The following is a 21,115-nucleotide window of genomic DNA, read 5'->3' as shown; positions in this document are numbered from 1 at the left end:
TACCAATTAAATTCTATAATTAATTGTCACTTTATAAAAACCACCTTCATAAATAAATCAGTTGTGACTCTTGAAAATACCCCACCATTTTCTTAATGTCAATTAAGGCTATTTTATTATTGTATAATAGATATATTGACCCTCAGAGTGAAATTTATTTTTCTTGAAATGATAATTACAAAGTCAACACTGATTAGCATTTAAGAGATAATTTAAAAAAATTTAAATCACTAAAATGTTAAAAATTTGTAAATTAATAAAATATTAATAAAAAGTCACATCTTTAATTTCATTTTGTTTTTGGTTTTTTGTTTTTTGTTTTTTTTTCACATTTAAATTAAACAAAAATAAACTACAAATCTGATTAACATATATTTATATTCTTTAAAAATTTAAGATTATTCTGACTTGGTATTTCAAATTTAAATGAAGTGAGCTATATGATGATATTTAATAATTTAAATATTCTTTATATTTTTGGGCATTCAGCCTTTTTATTTAATAAATTTTATTTCTTAATCTCTTAAATAAAAAATCATTAAAACATGTTATATATTAATTTGGGAATCTAATATTACTCTGGTTAATAAAATATTATTTATTTATTTTTCTTTTAAAAATTCTTTAAATATTTTTAAAAGTATATTGATTTATATTAGATATATTATTAAATTAATCTAATCGAAATACGATATCTTTTTATGAACAAAACATTTTTTTAACTTCAAATTCAATCCAAAACTAAACCATAAATGCAGTTAGGCATAAATAGTTAAAGATTAGAGGGGAGGGGGGGGGGGGACTTCTCATTTTCATACATGTGCACAAATATTACCTAAATTTTTTAATGATAAATACTTTTCTCCAATGAAATTTGTTAGTGTTTAAAGATTATTTCAGTAATTAGTGTTTACACATGAATAGCAATTTTATATGTTAAGTTTCTGATGGTTTTTTTAACACGAACGTCAACCTAAAACAACTATGAGTTCGATAAATAGTTCACCTTAATTACTGAATCAGCTGCCTAGACTTATACAAGGATCAAGGATGCAATTGATTGCGGAAAAAAAAAATATAGGATTTTTAAAAAAGAAAAGTGATAAGAAAAAGACACAGTAGTCCCAAATCTCAATCTTACTGATCAAAGCATTATTGGTAAGGATGAAAATGAATGGCATTTTGATAATATATTACAATATTCACTCATATATTTACATTTTTTAAAATTACTAGTATTTAGATATATATTTTTATGGATAATAACTTTTAAGGATAAGACTTGTATCAAGTTTTATACGTCTTTGTCATCAAATTCTCTATTTAATTGATATTACACATGGATATTTACCAAAATTTTGTTATATATATTTCATGAGAATTATTTATTATTTAAAAATCCATGTATTACTATTTAACTAAAAACTTAATATTAAAGATATAAAGAACTTGATTTAAGTTTTATCTTAAAAAATTATCATATTTAAATTCAATACTCAGTGTGAAGATCAACTTACATAAAACCTAAAGAATTACTGTGTAGACTTAAAACCATTGGTAATATTACTCCATGACAATTATATTATTTTCATGCATGATTCGTGTGTTAGGGAGTCTCTGAACAAAGGGATACCCATAAAAGGATTCAAAACTGCACTTATAAAGAATGCATAGTTTTTTTTTTCCAAACTTTTTGATTATCTACGTCAATATGCATTGAGAATAATAATAAAGTTTTGCTAATCAATGTTCTAAAAATATTAAATAAAAAATTAAAATATGTTTTTATTGAAAACAATATAAAAATACATTAAAAAAAGTATAGAAATACATGTATTAATAAAAAAACTTATTTTTTCAACTAATATTCGAAAGAACCAGTTAGCATTAATAATAATAAATAATAATAAGTGCAATTTAAAGCAATTTATTTACTCATCTTGTAATGAAAAATTGATTATGATGACACTACTTAAATCACCGTTCCAATCCGGCCAGGAACCTTTCTCCGCCTCAACACCGCCAACAAGTCTTTTCTTTTTTTTTGTTACTTCCCATTATTTTAAGCTGAGTTAAATAATTTAAAACAAGTGTACCTGTTTTTCTTTAAGTTGGGTTTCAAGTTCGAAGGATCCAAATTATTTGTCACAATTATTAATTATTAATTAATAAGCATTTTAGTTAAAGATCGCCCATAGTTTTTTCACATTCTAAGTAGTTGACAAACACAACTAAAACGCCTATAGTAATCCAATGTGACATAATAGGGTATAGTTTTATACACCATCTTAAATTTTCATATCATAAGCACTTTTTTGTCCATAGATCATGCTGTTGCTAATCCTCGCATTTTTATATGTGAACAATTATTGGCTTAACATTCCACAAACATTGAGCTAAAAGTTTATGGGATTCATGAAGAGGGACAAAACAGTGTTCCTGGATGGTTATATATCTGGAATCCAATTAACCGACAATGAATCTTTCTGTTGCTGTCTTGTAATGTGAGCTATATCAATCAATAATCACGAATCACGCAGTCTAAAACATGTTCTTAGCAATAATGTTGCTGTCCATTGTATTTTAAACTTCATATAAAACAAAGCGTGTCAGCTAGGAGGGGATCCTACTAGACTCATGCATGTTGTGAGATTATTCTCATAAGCAACTAGATGCTTGACTTGTATGTTAATTTAATTAAAAAAAGAATTTTGAACTTCCTCTTTGCATCAGCTTTATGTTTTTTCTCATTTCTTAAACTTCAATAAAGGGAGAGGTTTTCTGTTTGGGTCTCTGTCAGCTTCTCGTGCTCCACTTCTCGTGGATGTGCTTTATTTTGAGTAAAATCACTGTCTCACCAAGTACATGGCTAGAAAGAACAATGGAGACTGGAGAATATTTACTTGGATTTGTGGGCTCGCGACATTTGAGATGGACTAGCTGTAAATAGACATTGGAGAAAGGAAAATGATTAGTATACATTTATGAGATATACACACTTAGTGGAAAACAAAAATAGTGAAATAAAAGATGTAATACATGATACAAAGTGATGAAAAAAAAATAGTGAATAATATGAATTATTATATAACAAGTAATAGATGCATGGAATAGTTGAGACATCAAATATAAAAGAAGAGGGTATATTACATACGTCTTAACTTGACTTGAATATGTTAATGCGTGTTTTGTTTGACAATTTTTTTTGTTTTTCTGCTTGCATGCACACATCTAAAGTAAACACAAGAAGATACAGCTTCTACGGTAAAAACATGGTACAGAGGTAGGCACCGTAATTCTAAATGCGCACTTAATCTCTAAAAAGTTGAACATAGTTTTTCTTTCTTGTTTCTCGATATTAAATGAAGTAGTAAACAATTATCAATATTTATAATCATGTCTTAAAAACGTACGCACAGAGGCAGGTACCACAATTCTAAACTCGCACTTAATCTCTAAATAGTTGGACTGGGATTTCTCTCTCTTATTTCTTAATATTAAACGAAGTATTAAAAAATTATCGATAACTATAATCATACGTCTTTAAATACATATTTATTGGAAAAATAATAAAGAGATTTGTCATCATTATATTTAGAATCACAATGATTTGACACTTTAACCCATACCTTTTTTTTTTAATTTTTTTATTAAGAGTTATAAGTTATAATAGTTTTATTCATCATAAAACATTTTAACTACAAATTATTCTATTTAAAACACTCTTATTTATAATTTTTAATCTTATGAATCATAAAATAGAATGGTCCATCAGGAAGTTGGAAACTTGGAAATAGAACGCAGAAGGAAAAATTATCTAATTAGGAGAAAAAGTATCGTCACAACCGCAATGGGCTTCAACATGCCATTAGTTATAAGTAAAATAAAAAAAAAGGGTCAAGATTATTAATGGAGATGGTTTAATTGTTCAGCAACGAAGTTTTGCTTATAAAGTTTAGGATTAATGGTTGGAGCTGTAATATATATAAATAACAGTGACACTGAACGGCTTCCACTCACTCTTAAATGTTATTATAATCCAAAAAATAAAATACTATTTTATGGATTGGATAATCGGTTCGTGCCAAAATTAGTCCGCGGACTTTTTGACTTGATATTGTTACTTTTGATTGGCTTTTGTTTTACAATTAATTGATTATTACTTTGATACCTATTTTTTTATCATTCATTCTTTTGGGTCATATTTATTATATTCTAATTCGACTGTTTTGAGGGAAAGTTAATGGCCTAAGAAATACGAGGGCAAGTCAAAGTCAATAACTTGATTGGCTGTTTATTTGACCCTAACAAATTTCACTCCACACAGTCATGTGCCCCGAAACGCACGTAATATGCGTCCATTTTCATTTCTCTGACCCTAGTTTTGGACCAAATTCAGCTCCCTAGTCAAATTGGGGTATTGCATTTATCGTATAAGCTATGGTGGGTCTGCCTGGTATAATTCTCTCTCGAGGAGCACTTTCGAGGATTAAGATAGTAACGCCTGACAAATTACGGTAATCCCATGCAATCATTAGCAGCAGTCATTTTTGTTTCATAATTGCACCTTTCAGTAATTGAAAGGTCCACAGCAAACAACAGAACATTATTTAATAAACTAATTGAAACCACCACTTATTCAAGTAAATGTATGTAAACATCTAAATTAATATTTGTGTTTTGTTTAACAATAATAATTATAATTATGTGTTTTGAATAAAAACTAACATAGTTTAAGTGAAAAAGTGAGTGGTGAGAGGCGCATGTGTTTAATTTGGGATGGTGGGAAAACGGGGGAGGACAAGGGAGAGCAATCCCAATCCGGCCAATATATAAAGTGGCCCACCACTATGCGGGTGGGCATACTGTAGCCAATCCCACCACCACCTTCCCTACTCCTACACTACAATACACATTATTATTAATATTATAATAATAATATTGTGCGTACATCACAGCATAGAATATCAATATCATGGTACCATACCATCCATTACCAGAAGTCTTTCCTTGTCACGCAAAGAAAATCACGTTCACATTCATCTTCCCATCACAATCAACACACCTCTTCGCTCACCCTCACCCAACTGTGCTTGCCGCACTTTCCGAATTTCACTCACCCTCCATCTTCTTCCTTCTGTTTCTTAACTTGAAGGTTCTGCTCCTTCAATCTTATTTTCAGTTTTATGGCAAGAGAAACAAAGAGCATCTTTCTGTAGTCAATTTTTTTTTATGGAAAGGGAAGACTCGGTAGTTCAGGTTACCTGGTTACGGTTCCTAAGTAGCTATGTGGATTTCGCTTAATTGGAACCCTGGTTGCGTCGGTGTAGTCTTTCTCGACTTTTGGGGGAGATTGATTCGGATTATCTGTTTTTCGTTTTCAGCTGTCCATTTAATTTAGTACTTCTTCTAGTGTTTGATTCCAATTGAGCTGTGAGTTGTCAACATGGAAGCTAGATTTGGGGCAGAAGCTTTTCATTTGTACGGTTCCTCTGATTTGCGGGGTGTGGGGAAGAGGACTGTTGAGTGGGATTTGAATGAATGGAAATGGGATGGTGATCTTTTCGTTGCTAGGCCTTTGAGTCCAGTGCCGGAGCATAGGCAATTTTTCCCTGTGCCTGGGGGTTCCTCCAACTCCAATAGTTCATCTTCGTGCTCTGATGACGTAGATCTCGGGATTCGACGGGGGAACAAGGAAGGGGAGAGGAAGAGGAGGGTTGTTGTGGTGGAGGATGAAACAGGGTTGAATGAGGAAGCGGGTAGTCTTAGCTTAAAGATTGGTGGTGGGCGGGGTGTTGGTGGTAGTACTGTTGCTACTCAAATTGCAAGCTGGGAAGGAACCAATGGGAAGAAAAGCAGAGTAGCCGGGGGTACTTCGAATCGAGCTATTTGTCAGGTGGAGGACTGTGGCACAGATCTCAGCAATGCCAAAGATTATCACAGACGTCATAAAGTTTGTGAGATGCACTCCAAGGCCAGTAAGGCCCTTGTGGGGAATGCAATGCAGCGGTTCTGCCAACAGTGTAGTAGGTAAGTTCATGTTCTTGGTTGTTTTGAATCATCCTTGTAGTGAATCAGTTCCAAATTTACTCTACAATAGGATTAATAAATGGCTGAGAAGTACAGGTGGGTTTGGCAGAATGTTGCTAATTTCCAAGTTCAGGTTAGATCGTTCTATTTTGTGACATTCTTTTACTTTATCTACAGGTTTCACATGCTTCAAGAGTTTGACGAAGGAAAGAGAAGCTGCAGAAGGCGTTTGGCTGGCCACAATAAACGAAGGAGGAAAACAAATCAAGGTGCTGTTCCCAGTGGAAGTTCGCTAAACGATGATCAGACCAGTAGTTATCTATTGATAAGTTTATTGAAGATACTTTCAAATATGCATTGTAAGTATTTATTTGGTCTTATCTCTGTAATGGAGTCTAGAGTTGGTTCCATATTTATGTGAGGTGATTTATGCTTGCTTCTCTTGTTTGAGATGCTGAAAACATAATATTAATTTAAACTATTTTGTAATTGATGGTACTGGCAGCCATTTGATAGCTGTAGAAGGGTACTTTGTTCATTTGCAAATTTGATTTAAAAACTATATTCTGTCAAGGATATAGAGGAAGACATTTTCAGTATGGTGAGTGATTTCATGCTTAGTTAGCCAAAGTAAACTGTTAAGCCGCAAGTACAGTTCTTGGTCGGGATTTTCACAAAGAGTTGTTTGTAACTACTTGGTAACATATTACTTCCCTAAGCTTCTATTTCACTTCTTGTTGAAGAATTGGTTTAAGTTTATTCACTTAATTTCTGTTGAAGATAAAGGGTCAGATGAGATATAGGATGAACACAAGAGGTGCATATTGCTTGATTTGTCACCATTGCTGCTGTCACGGGATTTTCAGTTCTTACCAGTGTAAAATTGTCAGAATGATTGAGATTTAGAGACTTTTAGTTTTTTAGAGTGAGAAGAAGCTATACCTAACTGGTTAGAACTTAGAAATGGGCAAGCAAAATGGTATGTTTTGGGCTTTTCGTTAGTAGACATCGCCTATTTAGTCTTGAGCATATCACACTACTAGTTTGCATTCACAACCATCGTTAGTACCTTGAGGGGCAGGTTTTGGAGTGAAATGCTCTTCAGTTATCTGAATAACCAGTAAATAAATTGGTTGAAGCAAGATTGAAATGGCTCAGAAGAGATGGCCTGAGGTGCCACCAAATATGTCTTAGTTCCATGTAATGGACAACTGAAATAGAGAGGAAGCCACTTAGAGAAGACATTATAATAAACCCCGGGAACGACTGTGAGAACTTGAAGTGCTCTTGAATATTGGTAAGCTTAGGGATAAGGGATGACGGAAATGACTCAATGATCAAATGTGTGTTTATGCATGCATGCATCTTGTATATATTTTTTTTGTTTCTAATTATTTTTGTTTCTTGAGAATCTTTTCTAATCCATTTATATGATTTGTATTTCTGCTATGACTGAGGTAACTTTGGGATGGATAATGACATTTTTATGAACTATAGCTGACAGGTCAGATCAGAACACAGATCAGGATCTGCTGACTCATCTTTTAAAGAGTCTTGCTAGTCAGAATGGTGAACAAGGGAGCAAGAACTTGTCAAAACTTTTACGGGAACCAGAGAATTTGTTGAAAGAAGGGAGGTCATCGGGGAAGTCCGAGGTGGTTTCTACTTTATTCTCAAATGGTTCTCAAGGCTCTCCAACTACTACAAAACAGAATCAATCAGTTTCTATTAGTGAAATTCAGCATCAAGTGATGCACGCACATGATGCTAGGGCTGCTGATCAGCAAACAGTGTCTTCTACAAAGCCCAGTGTCTCAAATAGCCCTCCAGCTTACTCAGAAGCCAGAGACAGTACTGCTGGACAGACCAAGATGAATAACTTTGATCTGAATGACATTTATGTTGACTCAGATGATGGCATAGAAGACATAGAAAGGTTGCCTGTGTCTGGAAATCTGGGTACTACTAGCTCTCTTGATTACCCATGGATGCAACAAGATTCTCATCAGTCAAGTCCACCTCAAACAAGTGGAAATTCAGATTCTGCATCTGCCCAGTCCCCTTCTAGTTCCAGTGGAGAAGCTCAGGTATGTTTGTATTGCAGGATTTGCAGCATTATTCGGGATTGGCTGTTGTATTTGTGCTCATGTACGCAGTCCTCATACACACACCTATCCCCCATGATTGGGATTTTGTGACCTATAGAAATTGGCAATATTTTGCAGAAGTTACCAGTGTTTCTGGTTGGGATTCTTAGACTTAGTGGTGCTGTCTTAATATGTCACTCATGCATAGTTTGGTGGCTTGACATTACTAGTTTTTTACTCATACTTGACAAGAAGCCAAAAAGTAACATTGCTTTAGAATTTCAAATGGGTGAATCTATTTGCTTCTTTTTTATGTAAGGGAGATCTGTAGACCTGATGAGGGGATAGGGGAGAGGTGGGCCAAGTATGAGAACGGAGACTAGCAGAACCAGGCATGATATTTTGTGCTGAGGAAGAAGCATTAGAGTTAGAGATGAGTATTTTGATCTTCCTCATCAGTCTTGGTTTATATAGCATGCCTGGAGATTGCTGTGTGACTGATATGAAAGCATTCACCTCACTTGAGGATGTCACATGATGTTCAGGCCCCAATAGTTATGCTGAGCTAGACCATGCCAGACCTTAGGTGTCAGAAATTATGCTACTTATTTTAGCTTGCAGAAATATTTCTACTTTAATGCCTTCAATTTATGAAATTTCATTCTGGATTTAAATCCTTCTAGTATTTGCTTGAACAATGCCTTTTATGTGTTTAATTAATAGGATTTTGAGATTGTCATTATTTAACAGCTAATATGTTTGTTTCTAACATTTAGAGCCGCACAGACCGCATTGTTTTCAAACTCTTTGGTAAAGAACCAAATGATTTTCCTCTTGTACTTAGAGCACAGGTATGTTAAGCTTTTTAAAGCATCTAAGAGTAACTGTTATTTATTTGTTTCTCTTGAAATTTAATCATGCAAAGTTTTGGATTCCAGATTCTAGATTGGTTATCACACAGTCCTACTGATATTGAGGGCTACATACGGCCTGGTTGTATTGTTTTGACCATTTATCTGCGTCAGGCTGAGGCTGTGTGGGAGGAAGTAAGTGTTATTCTTCTAAAACTACTAACTTCTATGTGTGTGTGGTTGTTTCTATGATCAGGGAACACAGTTGACCTAATATAACATGTGGTTGTTTTGTTACAGCTATGCTATGATTTGGCATCCAGTTTGAATAGACTTCTGGATGTCTCGGATGATGATTTTTGGAGGACTGGATGGGTTCATATCAGGGTGCAGCATCAGATAGCCTTCATTTTCAATGGTCTCTTGCCGTGTGTCTGTTGTTGTTTTTGCTAGGTGTCAAGATAACAGGAGTTAAAATTTTATTGCAGTATTCTATTAAGTCCATCAGTCCTTATTCTGCACAATTAAATATATTAACTGTTTAAAAGTGTAAAGTCCTTTCAGTGACATATCATCTACATCAAGGACTTTTATCCACATCTAAGTTAAGCTGCTGTCATATAATAACTTGAACTGATGGACATGATTGGGTGTTGATCTAATGTTAATGGGCTTCTCATCAATCATATCAATCAGAATAGGTACTGTTTATTTACTGTAACTTTTCTGCTGCAGGTCAGGTTGTCATAGATGCATCCTTGCCTTCCAGAAGTAATTATAGTAAGATTCTGAGTGTTAGTCCAATTGCTGTACCGGCATCAAAGACAGCTCAATTTTCTGTTAAGGGAATCAACCTGATTCGCCCTGCCACTAGGTAGTCCTGTTTCTCTGTGAAATGCAAAAAATTTTCATTTTTGTAAATTAAAAGCTAAATTTAGTGTGTTGAACCTACTCTTTCTCCATGATTTGGTTTAAATTTAAATATATTATATATTTATTTATTTTATATTTTTACGTATTCCTTCAGGTTATTATGTGCTATAGAAGGGAGTTATCTAGTTTGTGAAGATGCTTGTGAGTCTATGGATCAATGCTCCAAAGATCTTGATGAGTTAGAGTGCATCCAGTTTTCATGCTCTGTCCCTGTGATGAATGGAAGAGGATTTATTGAGGTGCTCTTTCTTCTCTCACTCTAAGAGTTCAATATTTCAATATTTAACACAATTGCAACCTGCCAATAAGGTTGACTCAACTGGTAGGATTGAACATCAATGAAAACATCTTGTATTCTGTTCCTGCTGGTGGTTCTTCATTGATGGGGCATCTATAACTACCACTGTACGCCCTTGCTGAGGCTTGTGGTGTGCCCTGACCTTGGAATAATGCAACCTCCTTTATATTCTTATAACACTGGCTAAAGAACAGATCTCATTACATTAGGCTCTTGGATTTTATGCATAACATAATCTCTTCTGTTTATTGGGGAGACAAAGCTAGTACTGTACATATTAGTCATTAGATTGGTAATATTAACTTCTTTGGCTGCTTAGTTTCTTATTTTTAGCAAAGGAACAAGACCCTTGCCACTGCCAGAGTTGGTTTTTAGGTCATGCATTCATTTGATTGTAATGAGAGTCATTGTTATATATCTTGCATTGATAGTTTGGACTACCTTATTGATTGTATCCTTACATATCGCCTGAGTCCTTATTCTTAAGACTAATAGTGATGGTGTGCTTTATTAATCATAGGATCAGTGAATTGGATCAAATTAGGATAGTATCAGTGTGCTTGTGGTTAAGAAGGATGTTGTTATTATACCATACAAGATGATAAAGGAATAAAGGTGCATGAATGTGTTATGATGTTATCTATCCTTTGTTGTTGTATTCTACCTAAATTATGATCTTCAAGCAGTGTGAACACATTTCATGCTTTATAGTTTTTAGTTTATACAATTTCATGCACTTCTGGTTACTCTGATGGTTGTCAATGTCCTTATATCCAGGTGTTGTTTGATTCTTATCAGCATTTACATGCATCCTTACAAATTTATGATATTCTTAAATGAAGATAACAAGGTCTGCATCAATATTATGCATTTGACTTTATATTTCTGATTTTCTTAAAAATGCCAGATTGAGGATCAGGGTTTGAGCAGCAGCTTTTTTCCTTTTATAGTTGTGGAGGAGGATGTTTGCTCTGAAATCTGTGTGCTTGAGCCTTTACTAGAATTAAGTGATACTGATCCAGATATTGAAGGGGATGGAAGAATAAAGGCCAGAAACCAAGCTATGGATTTTATACATGAAATGGGTTGGCTTCTCCACAGAAGCCAAATGAAATCTAGGATGGTTCACTTGAACTCTGGCGCAGATCTGTTCCCATTAAACCGATTCAAGTGGCTCATGGAGTTCTCTGTGGACCATGATTGGTGTGCAGTAGTTAAAAAACTATTGAACCTTCTGTTTGATGGAACTGTGAGTACAGGAGATCACCCTTCCCTGTATCTTGCACTTTCAGAGCTGGGTGTCCTTCACAGAGCTGTACGGAGAAATAGCAGGCAGTTGGTGGAGCTGCTTTTGAGATTTGTTCCTGAGAATATTTCTGATAAACTAGGAGCTGAAGACACGGTACTTGTTGATGAAGAGAATCAAAGCTTCTTGTTTACACCTGATGTTATTGGTCCTGCTGGCTTGACACCACTCCATATAGCAGCTGGGAAAGATGGTTCTGAAGATGTTCTGGATGCTTTGACTAACGATCCTTGCATGGTAAAATTCTTCTATCTTATATTAAGAATAGAGTTATTTAGTAGGGTGGGGAGGTTATCTTGTAGGTTCTATTTGTATCTTTGCTACATTTAATTCTTGAACATATTTTAATCCATTATATTCCAAATCCTGCGTGTTAACTGTTATTTGAATTGTCAAAATCATTTCAACCAGGAGTATGGTGTTTAGGTTAGTTATATTTATTTATAACTCGGGATTTTTAATTCAGGTTGGAATTGAAGCATGGAAGAGTGCTCGTGACAGCACAGGCTCCACACCTGAGGATTATGCACGTTTACGTGGCCATTATACTTACATTCACTTGGTCCAAAAGAAAATCAACAAAAAACAGGGAGGAACTCATGTGGTGGTTGAGATTCCGAGCAATCTAACAGGGTTCAGTACAAACCAGAAGCAAAATGAATCGTCCACTAGCTTTGAGATTGGGAAGACTGATGTCAAATATGTCCAAAAGCATTGCAAACTCTGTGATCATAAGTTGTCTTGTAGAACTGCTGTAGGCAAGTCTTTGGTATACAAACCTGCAATGCTGTCAATGGTAGCCATAGCAGCAGTCTGTGTCTGTGTGGCTCTTCTGTTTAAAAGCTCACCCGAAGTTCTGTATGTATTCCGTCCTTTCAGGTGGGAATCGTTGGAGTTCGGAACAAGCTGAGCTTCATTAACTTACAACTTAAATTTGATAGGTAATGTAATAGGATGCGTTCATAGAACTGTATGACTGAGATTTCTTGTAGGACTGTTTCTTTGTATTGGCTAAATTATGCAATGCTGTTTACATATTTATTATTGATGTGCTTCCTTGTGAGATCCATGTGAGTTTGCTTTTATTTTATTCTCAAACTTCATTTGGTAGTTAGACGTGGTTCCAATAAAACACAAGCTGAAGCGCACTCGATTGTTTCAGCAAATCCTTAGTAAATAATGTCATTTAAATAGCAATAAACGAAATCGAAAGGGTTAACAAATATGCAAAGTGAATTTTTATACATTTTTTTGTATTGTAGGTACAAATTTTTGGGTTCATAAAATGTTTGGGAAGTATCTTTTTTCTTATCTTCTGAAAGGAATGCTTAGGTTTTTTTTTCCCTTCAATGTCAAATGCATAGTTCATTATCTCCACTTTCCCACAATAACAAAAATATTGTTATCTACACAAAAACAGACCAAAAACAAAAAAAAATTGCTTGAGAAAATCAGTAGGTAACGAAGAAACTGACTAGAATCAAATGATGTACAATTTTCCCTCCACCAGAAAACTCTGAGATGTGATAATTGCATGGAGTAGCTTTAGTTTTGGAAAGAAAAAAAGAAATATGTATAAATTTTGAATTGATGGAGTTCTTACGCTAAATTCCATGTTAAGGTACTATGTATACGGAAAAATACTAATAATTAAACATTTAGTTGTGTTGGATATTTTTATTTATATTTGCTCATTATTTTCTTGGCTTAATTAAGTTTTGATCTTTAAAAATTCTTAATTTTTGTATAAACTATTTTTGTTTCAAAAGTCTTTTTTATTTATTCTCTCTAAATATTATGAGTTTTTTTTTTATCTAGTCCTTTTTAGGGAGATCAAATAAAAAAATTCATGTTATCTAGGAGGACCAAATAGGAAATTGTGATTTTTAAATCGACTGAAAATATTGAAGATATTTCTAGGAACTAAAATGAGAAACAAAAATCTCAAGGAGTTCATTTTGTCAAGAAAAATATAGTATAAATAATTTATTTTAAAAATTTAAAACTAAAGGATAAAATAAAAAAAAATGTAATATTTTTGGGACCAAAAACATAGTTCAGTCTATTTTATTTATTAACCTTTAATATTAATACAAATAAAAATACAATAATATAATTAAATTATGTTTTACTATATGTAAATGATATTTAAGATTTTTTATACTTTTGACATTAATTTAATTTGTTATATTGCAGTCTCATCATATTTTATAATTTTTAAAATTTATCATATTTTCATATCTTCATCGTATAATATTCATATGTCACATAATATGAATGCTTTCTAGCTCCTTAGCTTATCCACAAGTTATGTACCGTAGAATAGATGGTGAAATGGAATATGTCCAAGCAGAAGAAAAGTGATGGTTTGCTTTTAGAAAAGAGCATTTTTTTAAGCATCAAGTATGCAGCACCAGTGACTATTTCTCGTTGATATAAATCGTCCAAGAATTTTTTTTTTAAAAATGGCAATTTCACTTAGCAAAATACTCTTTTCCATTTAACTTTTATTCACATTTTTCTTTACGCTACTGGAATCGGTACACAACAGTACCATTCTTCAACAAAATACTTACAGGGTTATACGAATGCTCTTCTTGAACCACCAGAAACAATTCCTATAAAATTTTAATGCAAAAAATTGCGTAAATATATAAAAAATGTATGACAATTATTTTTCTTTCCGAAGTTTCTAAATGGGGTATCAATAATATACCAAAAAGGAAAAATGAAATGAAAATAATTGCTATTCTGTGTGAGATAAACAACTCAAGAGATAAGCAATGCTACAGTAGAGTGTAAAAAAAGTAATCAGTCAATATCCGAAGTGTGTCTAAACTAACCATATCTAAGGATATTTATGACTAAGAGGTGATCAAAACTAAATCACATCACAATAGAAGCTTTATTATCATTAAACATTTTCTAGAGTAAATTGGGCATTGACGTTTAGAGTGATATAATTGGGTTTAAATGATAAATTTGATCCTTAAGATCACCTAGAGAGGATTTCAATTCCATTTGCTTGAGATGTTAGACTCACAATAACAATTCTAAAGATAAAGGGTTCAAAATTAAAAGTGTATTCAGTACATTCTTAAATTGCATTACTCTTCTCTCTATTTATTTATTTTTTTAAAAAAAAGACTATACTTTTTTCTTCAAGAGATTAATATATGCTACAGTTTATTTTTTTTATGTGAGAAAACTATTTAAAGATAAATTTTCAACCTTTGTGACTCTTAGTATCATTGATAACTAATTAAAAAATGTTAATATTATATTAACCCTTAGAAATAATTAGTATCTTAAAGTAAATTTTTTATTGAAAAATACTTATTCCAATTCTTTATATTTTTAATTTAGTACGTTTGTTTTCAACAAAAATTCCATGCTTTTAGTTGTTTAAAATCAATCTTAAAAATTGTTATCAACAAAATCATTAATTTTCAACTTGTTTTTTATTTTAAAAAATAAAATGAAGATTTAAAATAAAGTTCCAAAACAAATATAAAAGGTGTTTCTAACATCATTTTATCTTCTAAATTTATAAAATACAAAATATCCCTAGAGCTGAAAGGTTCGTTTATAATTAGTTATTGTAACACATTTTTTATTAAAATAAATTAAACTACAATACTTTTATCTTTGTGGAAAAGAAAGTATAAGTCTTAGAGAAAGTAATATAATTTAAACATTTCTCTAATCCACATGAGAGTATAAATTAATAAAAAAAAAATTAAAGAAACATTAGCAAAAGCTCGGTTAAAAATTTGTTCATACACACAAAATTAAATTGACTAATTCTATCATTTCATATATTTTAAGATAAATCAATTGCTGAGCATCAAATTATGTCTAAAAAACAATCTTTGATGATGTCCATACTTTACATATTCTCGTTGAACATTTTATTTTTCGATTCCATTTTTTTCGGCCGCTCTTGAGTTCAACACAAGTCACGTTGATCGATTTGTTATTTCAACACAATGATGGCACTAGGATTTGAATCCAATCACTGCCATTGACCAGTTTCTGGAATTCAACTATTGAAGTGGTGTAAATATTTCTTTTCTGTATTTTTTATACTCGATACTGCTCACTTTTAACAAATTTTATTTATTTATTTATTGTAATTTTAAAAACCACCTTTTATACTTTTAAATTAAGCAACAGAGAACATTTTATCGTGGTTACCACTTACCGCGTTCATATATTTGATAAAGCTCTAATTCATCATAGGTTGAGGCCGTTTAATCAGTATATTTTAGTACCTACAATTTCTACTTGCAGAACTTAATCAGCAGCCCCTTTTCCAAATCAACCCGCATCTTACTCGTGATTACTTCTAGCAATTCTCTCTTGACGCTTAGTTTTTAAGGATCAAAGAAAACAAATTTTCAATTTTGTGAAAGAATACTTTGCTTTTAGATCAAATACATTGCATAAAGCTATGTCACCACTTCAAATTGCAACCAATTGGGACAAAATTCTGATAAATTTTCATTGCACCAACACGGTATAACATTGCATCAAACAAAAAATAAATTTAAGTGTAAAGGAGAAAAGGAGAAAAGAAAGAAAAAGAGAAAAGCAGTTTAGGTATGATGATGGGATGGTATTAAGACCTATGGATGGAGCAAGCATACTAAACACGCATATTATTCATCCACACCTAGTAAGTGAACCATTGAAGGGATGGAATTAAATCCACAACCTCTTAAGCCTGGGGTTTCTCCCACTTGAGTGGCTTCACAGTTTCCCAGGTGAAGTCTGGGTCATCCCTTCCAAAGTGTCCATAAGCAGCAGTTTTGAGAAACCTTTGCCCACCCCTCTTGAGGTCCAAGTTAATGGTGATCATTCCAGGTCTGAAGTCAAAATTCTCCTTCACAATTTGAAGGATCTCCTTGTCAGGGATCTTCCCAGTTCCATAACTGTCAACAAAGACAGACAATGGTTCAGGAACACCAATAGCATAAGAAACTTGGACAAGGCACCTGCGAGCAAGGCCATTTGCCACAACACTCTTTGCTGCCTGCCTTACAACATAGGCACCACTTCTGTCAACCTTGGTAGGGTCCTTGCCAGAAAAAGCACCTCCACCATGGGCACCCCAGCCACCATAAGTATCGATGATAATCTTTCTTCCAGTGAGACCAGCATCACCATGGGGGCCACCAATGACAAAACGGCCAGAAGGGTTAAGGTGGAAGATGGTCTTCTCATCAAGGTACTTCTCAGGAATCACAGGCTTGATAACATGCTCTTTAAGATCAGCAGCAATTTGGTCATTGCTGACAGTCTCATCGTGTTGGGTAGAAATCAGGACAGTGTGGACACGAAGTGGAACCATAGCACCATTCTCATTGTAGTACTCAACAGTTACTTGAGTCTTACCATCTGGTCTCAACCAGGCACAGGTACCATTCTTCCTAACCTCGGTAAGACGAGCTCCTAGTTTGGTTGCAAGGACATGGCTCAAGGGCATGTATTCAGGGGTTTCATCAGTGGCATAGCCAAACATGTGACCCTGGTCACCAGCACCAACCTCCTCTGGGCGCTTGGTGAAGTGGCCATGCACACCCTGGGCAATATCAGGGCTTTGCTGCTCAATGTTCACCAAGACCTTGCATTTGTCAGCATCAAGACCCACATCATCAGAGATGAATCCAATGCTACGGCACGTGTCACGGACAATCTTTTCATAGTCTACGTTGGCCTTTGTTGTAATCTCTCCAAAGACCATGACCATGTTAGTCTTGGTGCATGTCTCACAGGCAACTTTGCTGTCAGGATCTTGTTCAAGGCAAGCATCGAGCACTGCATCAGAGATCTGGTCGCAAAGCTTGTCGGGGTGACCCTCATTCACGGATTCAGAAGTGAATAGAAAGGTTTCCGCCATTTCTCAAGCTACACAAAACAGCAAAAAACAAAACGTTTAGAACTACAGTACAAAGCACACAAAGCTTAAAAACCATATGTGGGAAAATAAAAACATCTGTTGGTGCTCATCAACAGAAATTAACTTGATTGATATTCGAGATCATTTCACAAAAGGAATAAATTAAAGCACGTATAGCTGAAGTTGAAAAAGAAATCTCGAAACTTTATGTCAAGATTAATTAAAATAGTTATCTTGATTTGCTTTTTTTTAAAAAGCTTGTGTTCCAGATAAAACAATTGCAGACAAAACGATAACAAAGCACATCAAGATTCCCAGCGCACCGAGATATGAAATTGAACAGAATCTTGAATTCCAAAAAGCAAGCAAGCACAACACACGTCTAAAATATTAGTTTCAATTTAAAAACACTTTCCTTCACCATTGGCACGTAAAATTAAGATGCTAAGAGGAAATTACACCCAACTGGAATCACTTGAAAATTAGATATAAATGAACAGAATCACATAAGACACCAAAACTAGATCATGAGAGAGTGAAATGGCTAGAAAGGATTAATCTCATGAAAGCATCAGATCTACGCAACAAAAGACCAAAATTCAGCAAAAGCCGAAATGAAACAGGTTTACGATTGGGTAGTTCAACTTCCAACAGTAAAAGGTCCCAATATTTAAAAAAAGAGACAGACAACAACATTTCATAAACTCAAACAACGATATTTAGAATCATAGAACAAAGGAAAAAAAAAAACAAAACAAAAATTCAGATCTATAACCGTAACGGTCAAATTTAGGACAAGACAAGCAGCAGTTCAACACAGTAACTAAATGCTACACAGGGACATAATAAAAGAAAACAACGAAAATGTTAAGGAGAAGAAAAGAATGAAGAACCTGAAGCGAGTATCGTTTAGAAGTTAAAGAAACTGAGAAACTCGCTCGCTGGAAACAGACCTCACCAAACTCCAGTGGACTATGGTGTTGTGTGGGGAAGGAGTAGGACGCTGTCTCCCTATTTATACTAATCAATGCCCCACAATGACCGGTCACCGGAACCTGCGGTTTGGCCGTTAGATTTGACGCCCAAATCAAGGAGTTGGTGAGATTGTGAGAGCGCCCGGTAACCGGATACTGCCGGTCACGCGCCAACCTTAACCCAGAACGTGTAATACAGGTAGATTCCATTTTGATCGTTGTGCTGCGATTTGAAGGGTGCCAATCGGGTTCGTAAAATATTTTTCGACACTTTACTAGTGTTTTTAATATTTAAATATCAAATGATTTTATATTTTTAAAATAACAAAAAATCACTTTTGAACATTTTTTAAAAATATTATTTTATCAAATTTGAATTGTCTCATGTATATATAATAAGTTCAAATTTACAGTAGTTCAATTGTTTTTGTTTTATCTTGGTGGTGTTGGTATAGCACAAGGCAATATTGACATTGACTCTTTGAGTAATTAATTTTGTCGTACCAAGTGGTTTCCTTCTGGTTGTGTCATGCATGTTGAAAATGGAAAATAAGTCTATTATATAAAAATAAATTCATTACGGTCAAATCTACTTGGTTGATTTTTAAGAATAGAAAATAATAAACAAATGTATATTGACTAAATAATATGCTAAGTGTCATGCAATGTTGATGGCTTAATAGCATGTCAAATATGACCATCATATTCTAAAGCCATCTAAAAATTACAAAATTTCAGTCAATAAACAGAACCTGAATGATTCTATATATCCATCACCAGACCACGGGGTTAGCTGAGATAAGATACCACCTAAAAAGGTTTTTGTTTTAAAGCTTAAAAATATTTTTACTTCATGCTATAATATAATAAATTTAATTTTGACTCTTCACTGTTGTTTTTAAGTGTTAATATATATTTTTTAATTAAAAATAGTTTTATCTCTACTTAATAATAATATTGTATGTATTTAGTTATATCACATTAACAATTACTTTAAGATGATAAATAAATGTTGTCTATATGTGTATCACATTATCATAATAATATGAACTATTCTTAAATATTTGAAATTTTATAAAAGTTAAAATTAACCAAAAATAGAAAAAAATAAATTTATTTATTTTTGTAACGATTAAAATTACATTTTATCTTTATTTTGGTTAATCGCAAGGGAAAAAATAATTGTTTTAGCTAGCTATCAACATACACGAATGTGAATTAGGAAGATATACAATATGTTTGATATTTTCTTCAGTAAGAAATAGATAATTAAGTTATTAATATAAATAAAAAATAGTTATATTATAAATTTAAAGTGTATTTCAAAAATAATTATAATAATAAATGGTCAAATTGGTAATTCATATATTAAATGAATAAATATATGTACTCATATGGATAATGAATGAGTTTTTTTTATTAATGTAACAATTATACTAAATAAAAGTATTAAAAAAATTAACAATTAATGCACTTAACAAAAATAATCTTTATTTCATATTCTCTCTATCTCATACTAGTTATGACTTTTAGTACTATTGCACAATTTATTTTTTTTAAAAGTCATTAGTTTAACCAAATGTTACAGTAAAAAATTAAATTTCACTAAAATATTCCTATTAAAAGTGGTAATCTCATTACAATAATTAAGTGATAAGTAATCTTAAAGTTATATTAGTTGTTAGTTGGCAAAAACTATTTTTAAGAAATAAAGGAATTTTTTGACAAATATATAAACACTTTTTTAATATTTTAAAATGACAAATAAAAAGTGTTTAAGTAATAACTAATATGATACATAAAGAGTATACTTTTAATAATAAAAAAAACAGTGATAAATATTTTTTTTATAAATAAAAAAATAAACATGAGAAAATGGGTATATGATTAAAATGGTTTTAGTCAAACTTAAGCCAAGAATAATAACTAGGGCAGTGATGACTGATGGAGTATAAAACTGAATATATTGCTAACCAATTGACACATTATTGCAAGTGGAAACACCACAAAATAGTTTATGATTAATTGTTATTTGAAAGATGGTAAGTAGGAGGTTGGTGACCTACCAAATTGAAGCTACAAAGTATGGGTTTATGGGTATGTTTAGAACTCAACAACCCCATTAACCATGTAAGGGTCAAATCCAGTCAAGTGCATTTCCCATAATCCCTTTTATAATATGGACCTCAAAAAAATAAAATGGAAGAAAATAAAAAACAAATTAAAAAGGAGAAATTATAATAAATAAAGTCGAATAGGCAAAAGGTGTGGCATTGCTGTCAGGGAAAGCCCCAAAAGATTGGGCAAACTGGCACGTAACGGTCATACGCGGTTGGTGACTGACAGTGTCACGATTTCTGTGTACTGTGTAAGGTTCCTTACCAATCAGAATCGGTGTCACGTTTTTTTTATAAATCAGTGTAAAATCAGGTCATCACGGATTGTTGGAATTCGTCGTTCATTTTAATTCAAAGATAAATATATAAAAATTAAATAAAAGTACACATCTATAAGTCCAATTCCATTTTAATAAAATAAAAACATGAATCAACAAAACTCACAGCATTTATAATACATGTATTTCTTAAAGATGTTGACCATGCTTGATTTTATAAAAAGAAACTTTATTCTTTTCCTATTTTTTTAAAAAAAATAGGTAAAGTATTTCCATAAAAGTTATTTTCTAATTGGCTTTTTTAGCAAAATAAATTTCATTTATTTAAAATATTCTACT

At 32.8% G+C, this 21,115-nt stretch overlaps 2 protein-coding genes across 5 annotated transcripts; one reads left to right on the top strand and one right to left on the bottom strand.

Moving 5' to 3' along the window:
* The first annotated feature begins 4,959 nt into the window (after window positions 1-4,959).
* Window positions 4,960-12,571, top strand: LOC113863935 (squamosa promoter-binding-like protein 1). 4 transcript variants are annotated; one of them, XM_027497728.1, is made up of 10 exons: window positions 4,960-6,030; window positions 6,208-6,389; window positions 7,528-8,117; window positions 8,894-8,968; window positions 9,056-9,163; window positions 9,269-9,386; window positions 9,704-9,842; window positions 9,996-10,140; window positions 11,107-11,742; window positions 11,972-12,571. In XM_027497728.1, exons 1-10 carry the CDS (start codon window positions 5,447-5,449, stop codon window positions 12,413-12,415), a joined length of 3,021 nt encoding a protein of 1,006 aa, XP_027353529.1. In that variant the 5' UTR covers window positions 4,960-5,446; the 3' UTR covers window positions 12,416-12,571. The 4 variants fall into 4 exon arrangements, with proteins under 4 accessions (XP_027353529.1, XP_027353533.1, XP_027353530.1 ...); XM_027497732.1 differs by having other exon boundaries at window positions 5,013-6,030; window positions 6,208-6,299; XM_027497729.1 differs by having other exon boundaries at window positions 5,013-6,030; window positions 7,540-8,117.
* A 3,344-nt stretch (window positions 12,572-15,915) lies between these two features.
* Window positions 15,916-18,397, bottom strand: LOC113863966 (S-adenosylmethionine synthase). The gene is made up of 2 exons (XM_027497776.1): window positions 18,301-18,397; window positions 15,916-17,415 (listed from the first exon to the last, which is right to left on the bottom strand). Exon 2 carries the CDS (start codon window positions 17,405-17,407, stop codon window positions 16,226-16,228), a length of 1,182 nt encoding a protein of 393 aa, XP_027353577.1. The 5' UTR covers window positions 17,408-17,415; window positions 18,301-18,397; the 3' UTR covers window positions 15,916-16,225.
* Window positions 18,398-21,115: the final 2,718 nt, after the last annotated feature.

Source organism: Abrus precatorius, unplaced genomic scaffold (genome assembly GCF_003935025.1).
Source record: "Abrus precatorius isolate BTA unplaced genomic scaffold, Abrus_2018 Scaffold3, whole genome shotgun sequence".
Classification (NCBI taxonomy): Eukaryota; Viridiplantae; Streptophyta; class Magnoliopsida; order Fabales; family Fabaceae; genus Abrus; species Abrus precatorius.
This window is presented reverse-complemented; position numbering and strand designations above follow the sequence as displayed.

Excerpts from the sequence above, each read along its gene's own strand:
- LOC113863935 (XM_027497728.1), top strand. The coding sequence starts at position 5,447 with ATGGAAGCTAGATTTGGGGCAGAAGCTTTTCATTTGTACGGTTCCTCT. Across the intron at positions 6,031-6,207 it reads TTCTGCCAACAGTGTAGTAG|GTTTCACATGCTTCAAGAGT; the intron begins GTAAGTTCATGT and ends CTTTATCTACAG. Across the intron at positions 10,141-11,106 it reads ATGGAAGAGGATTTATTGAG|ATTGAGGATCAGGGTTTGAG; the intron begins GTGCTCTTTCTT and ends TAAAAATGCCAG.
- LOC113863966 (XM_027497776.1), bottom strand. The coding sequence starts at position 17,407 with ATGGCGGAAACCTTTCTATTCACTTCTGAATCCGTGAATGAGGGTCAC.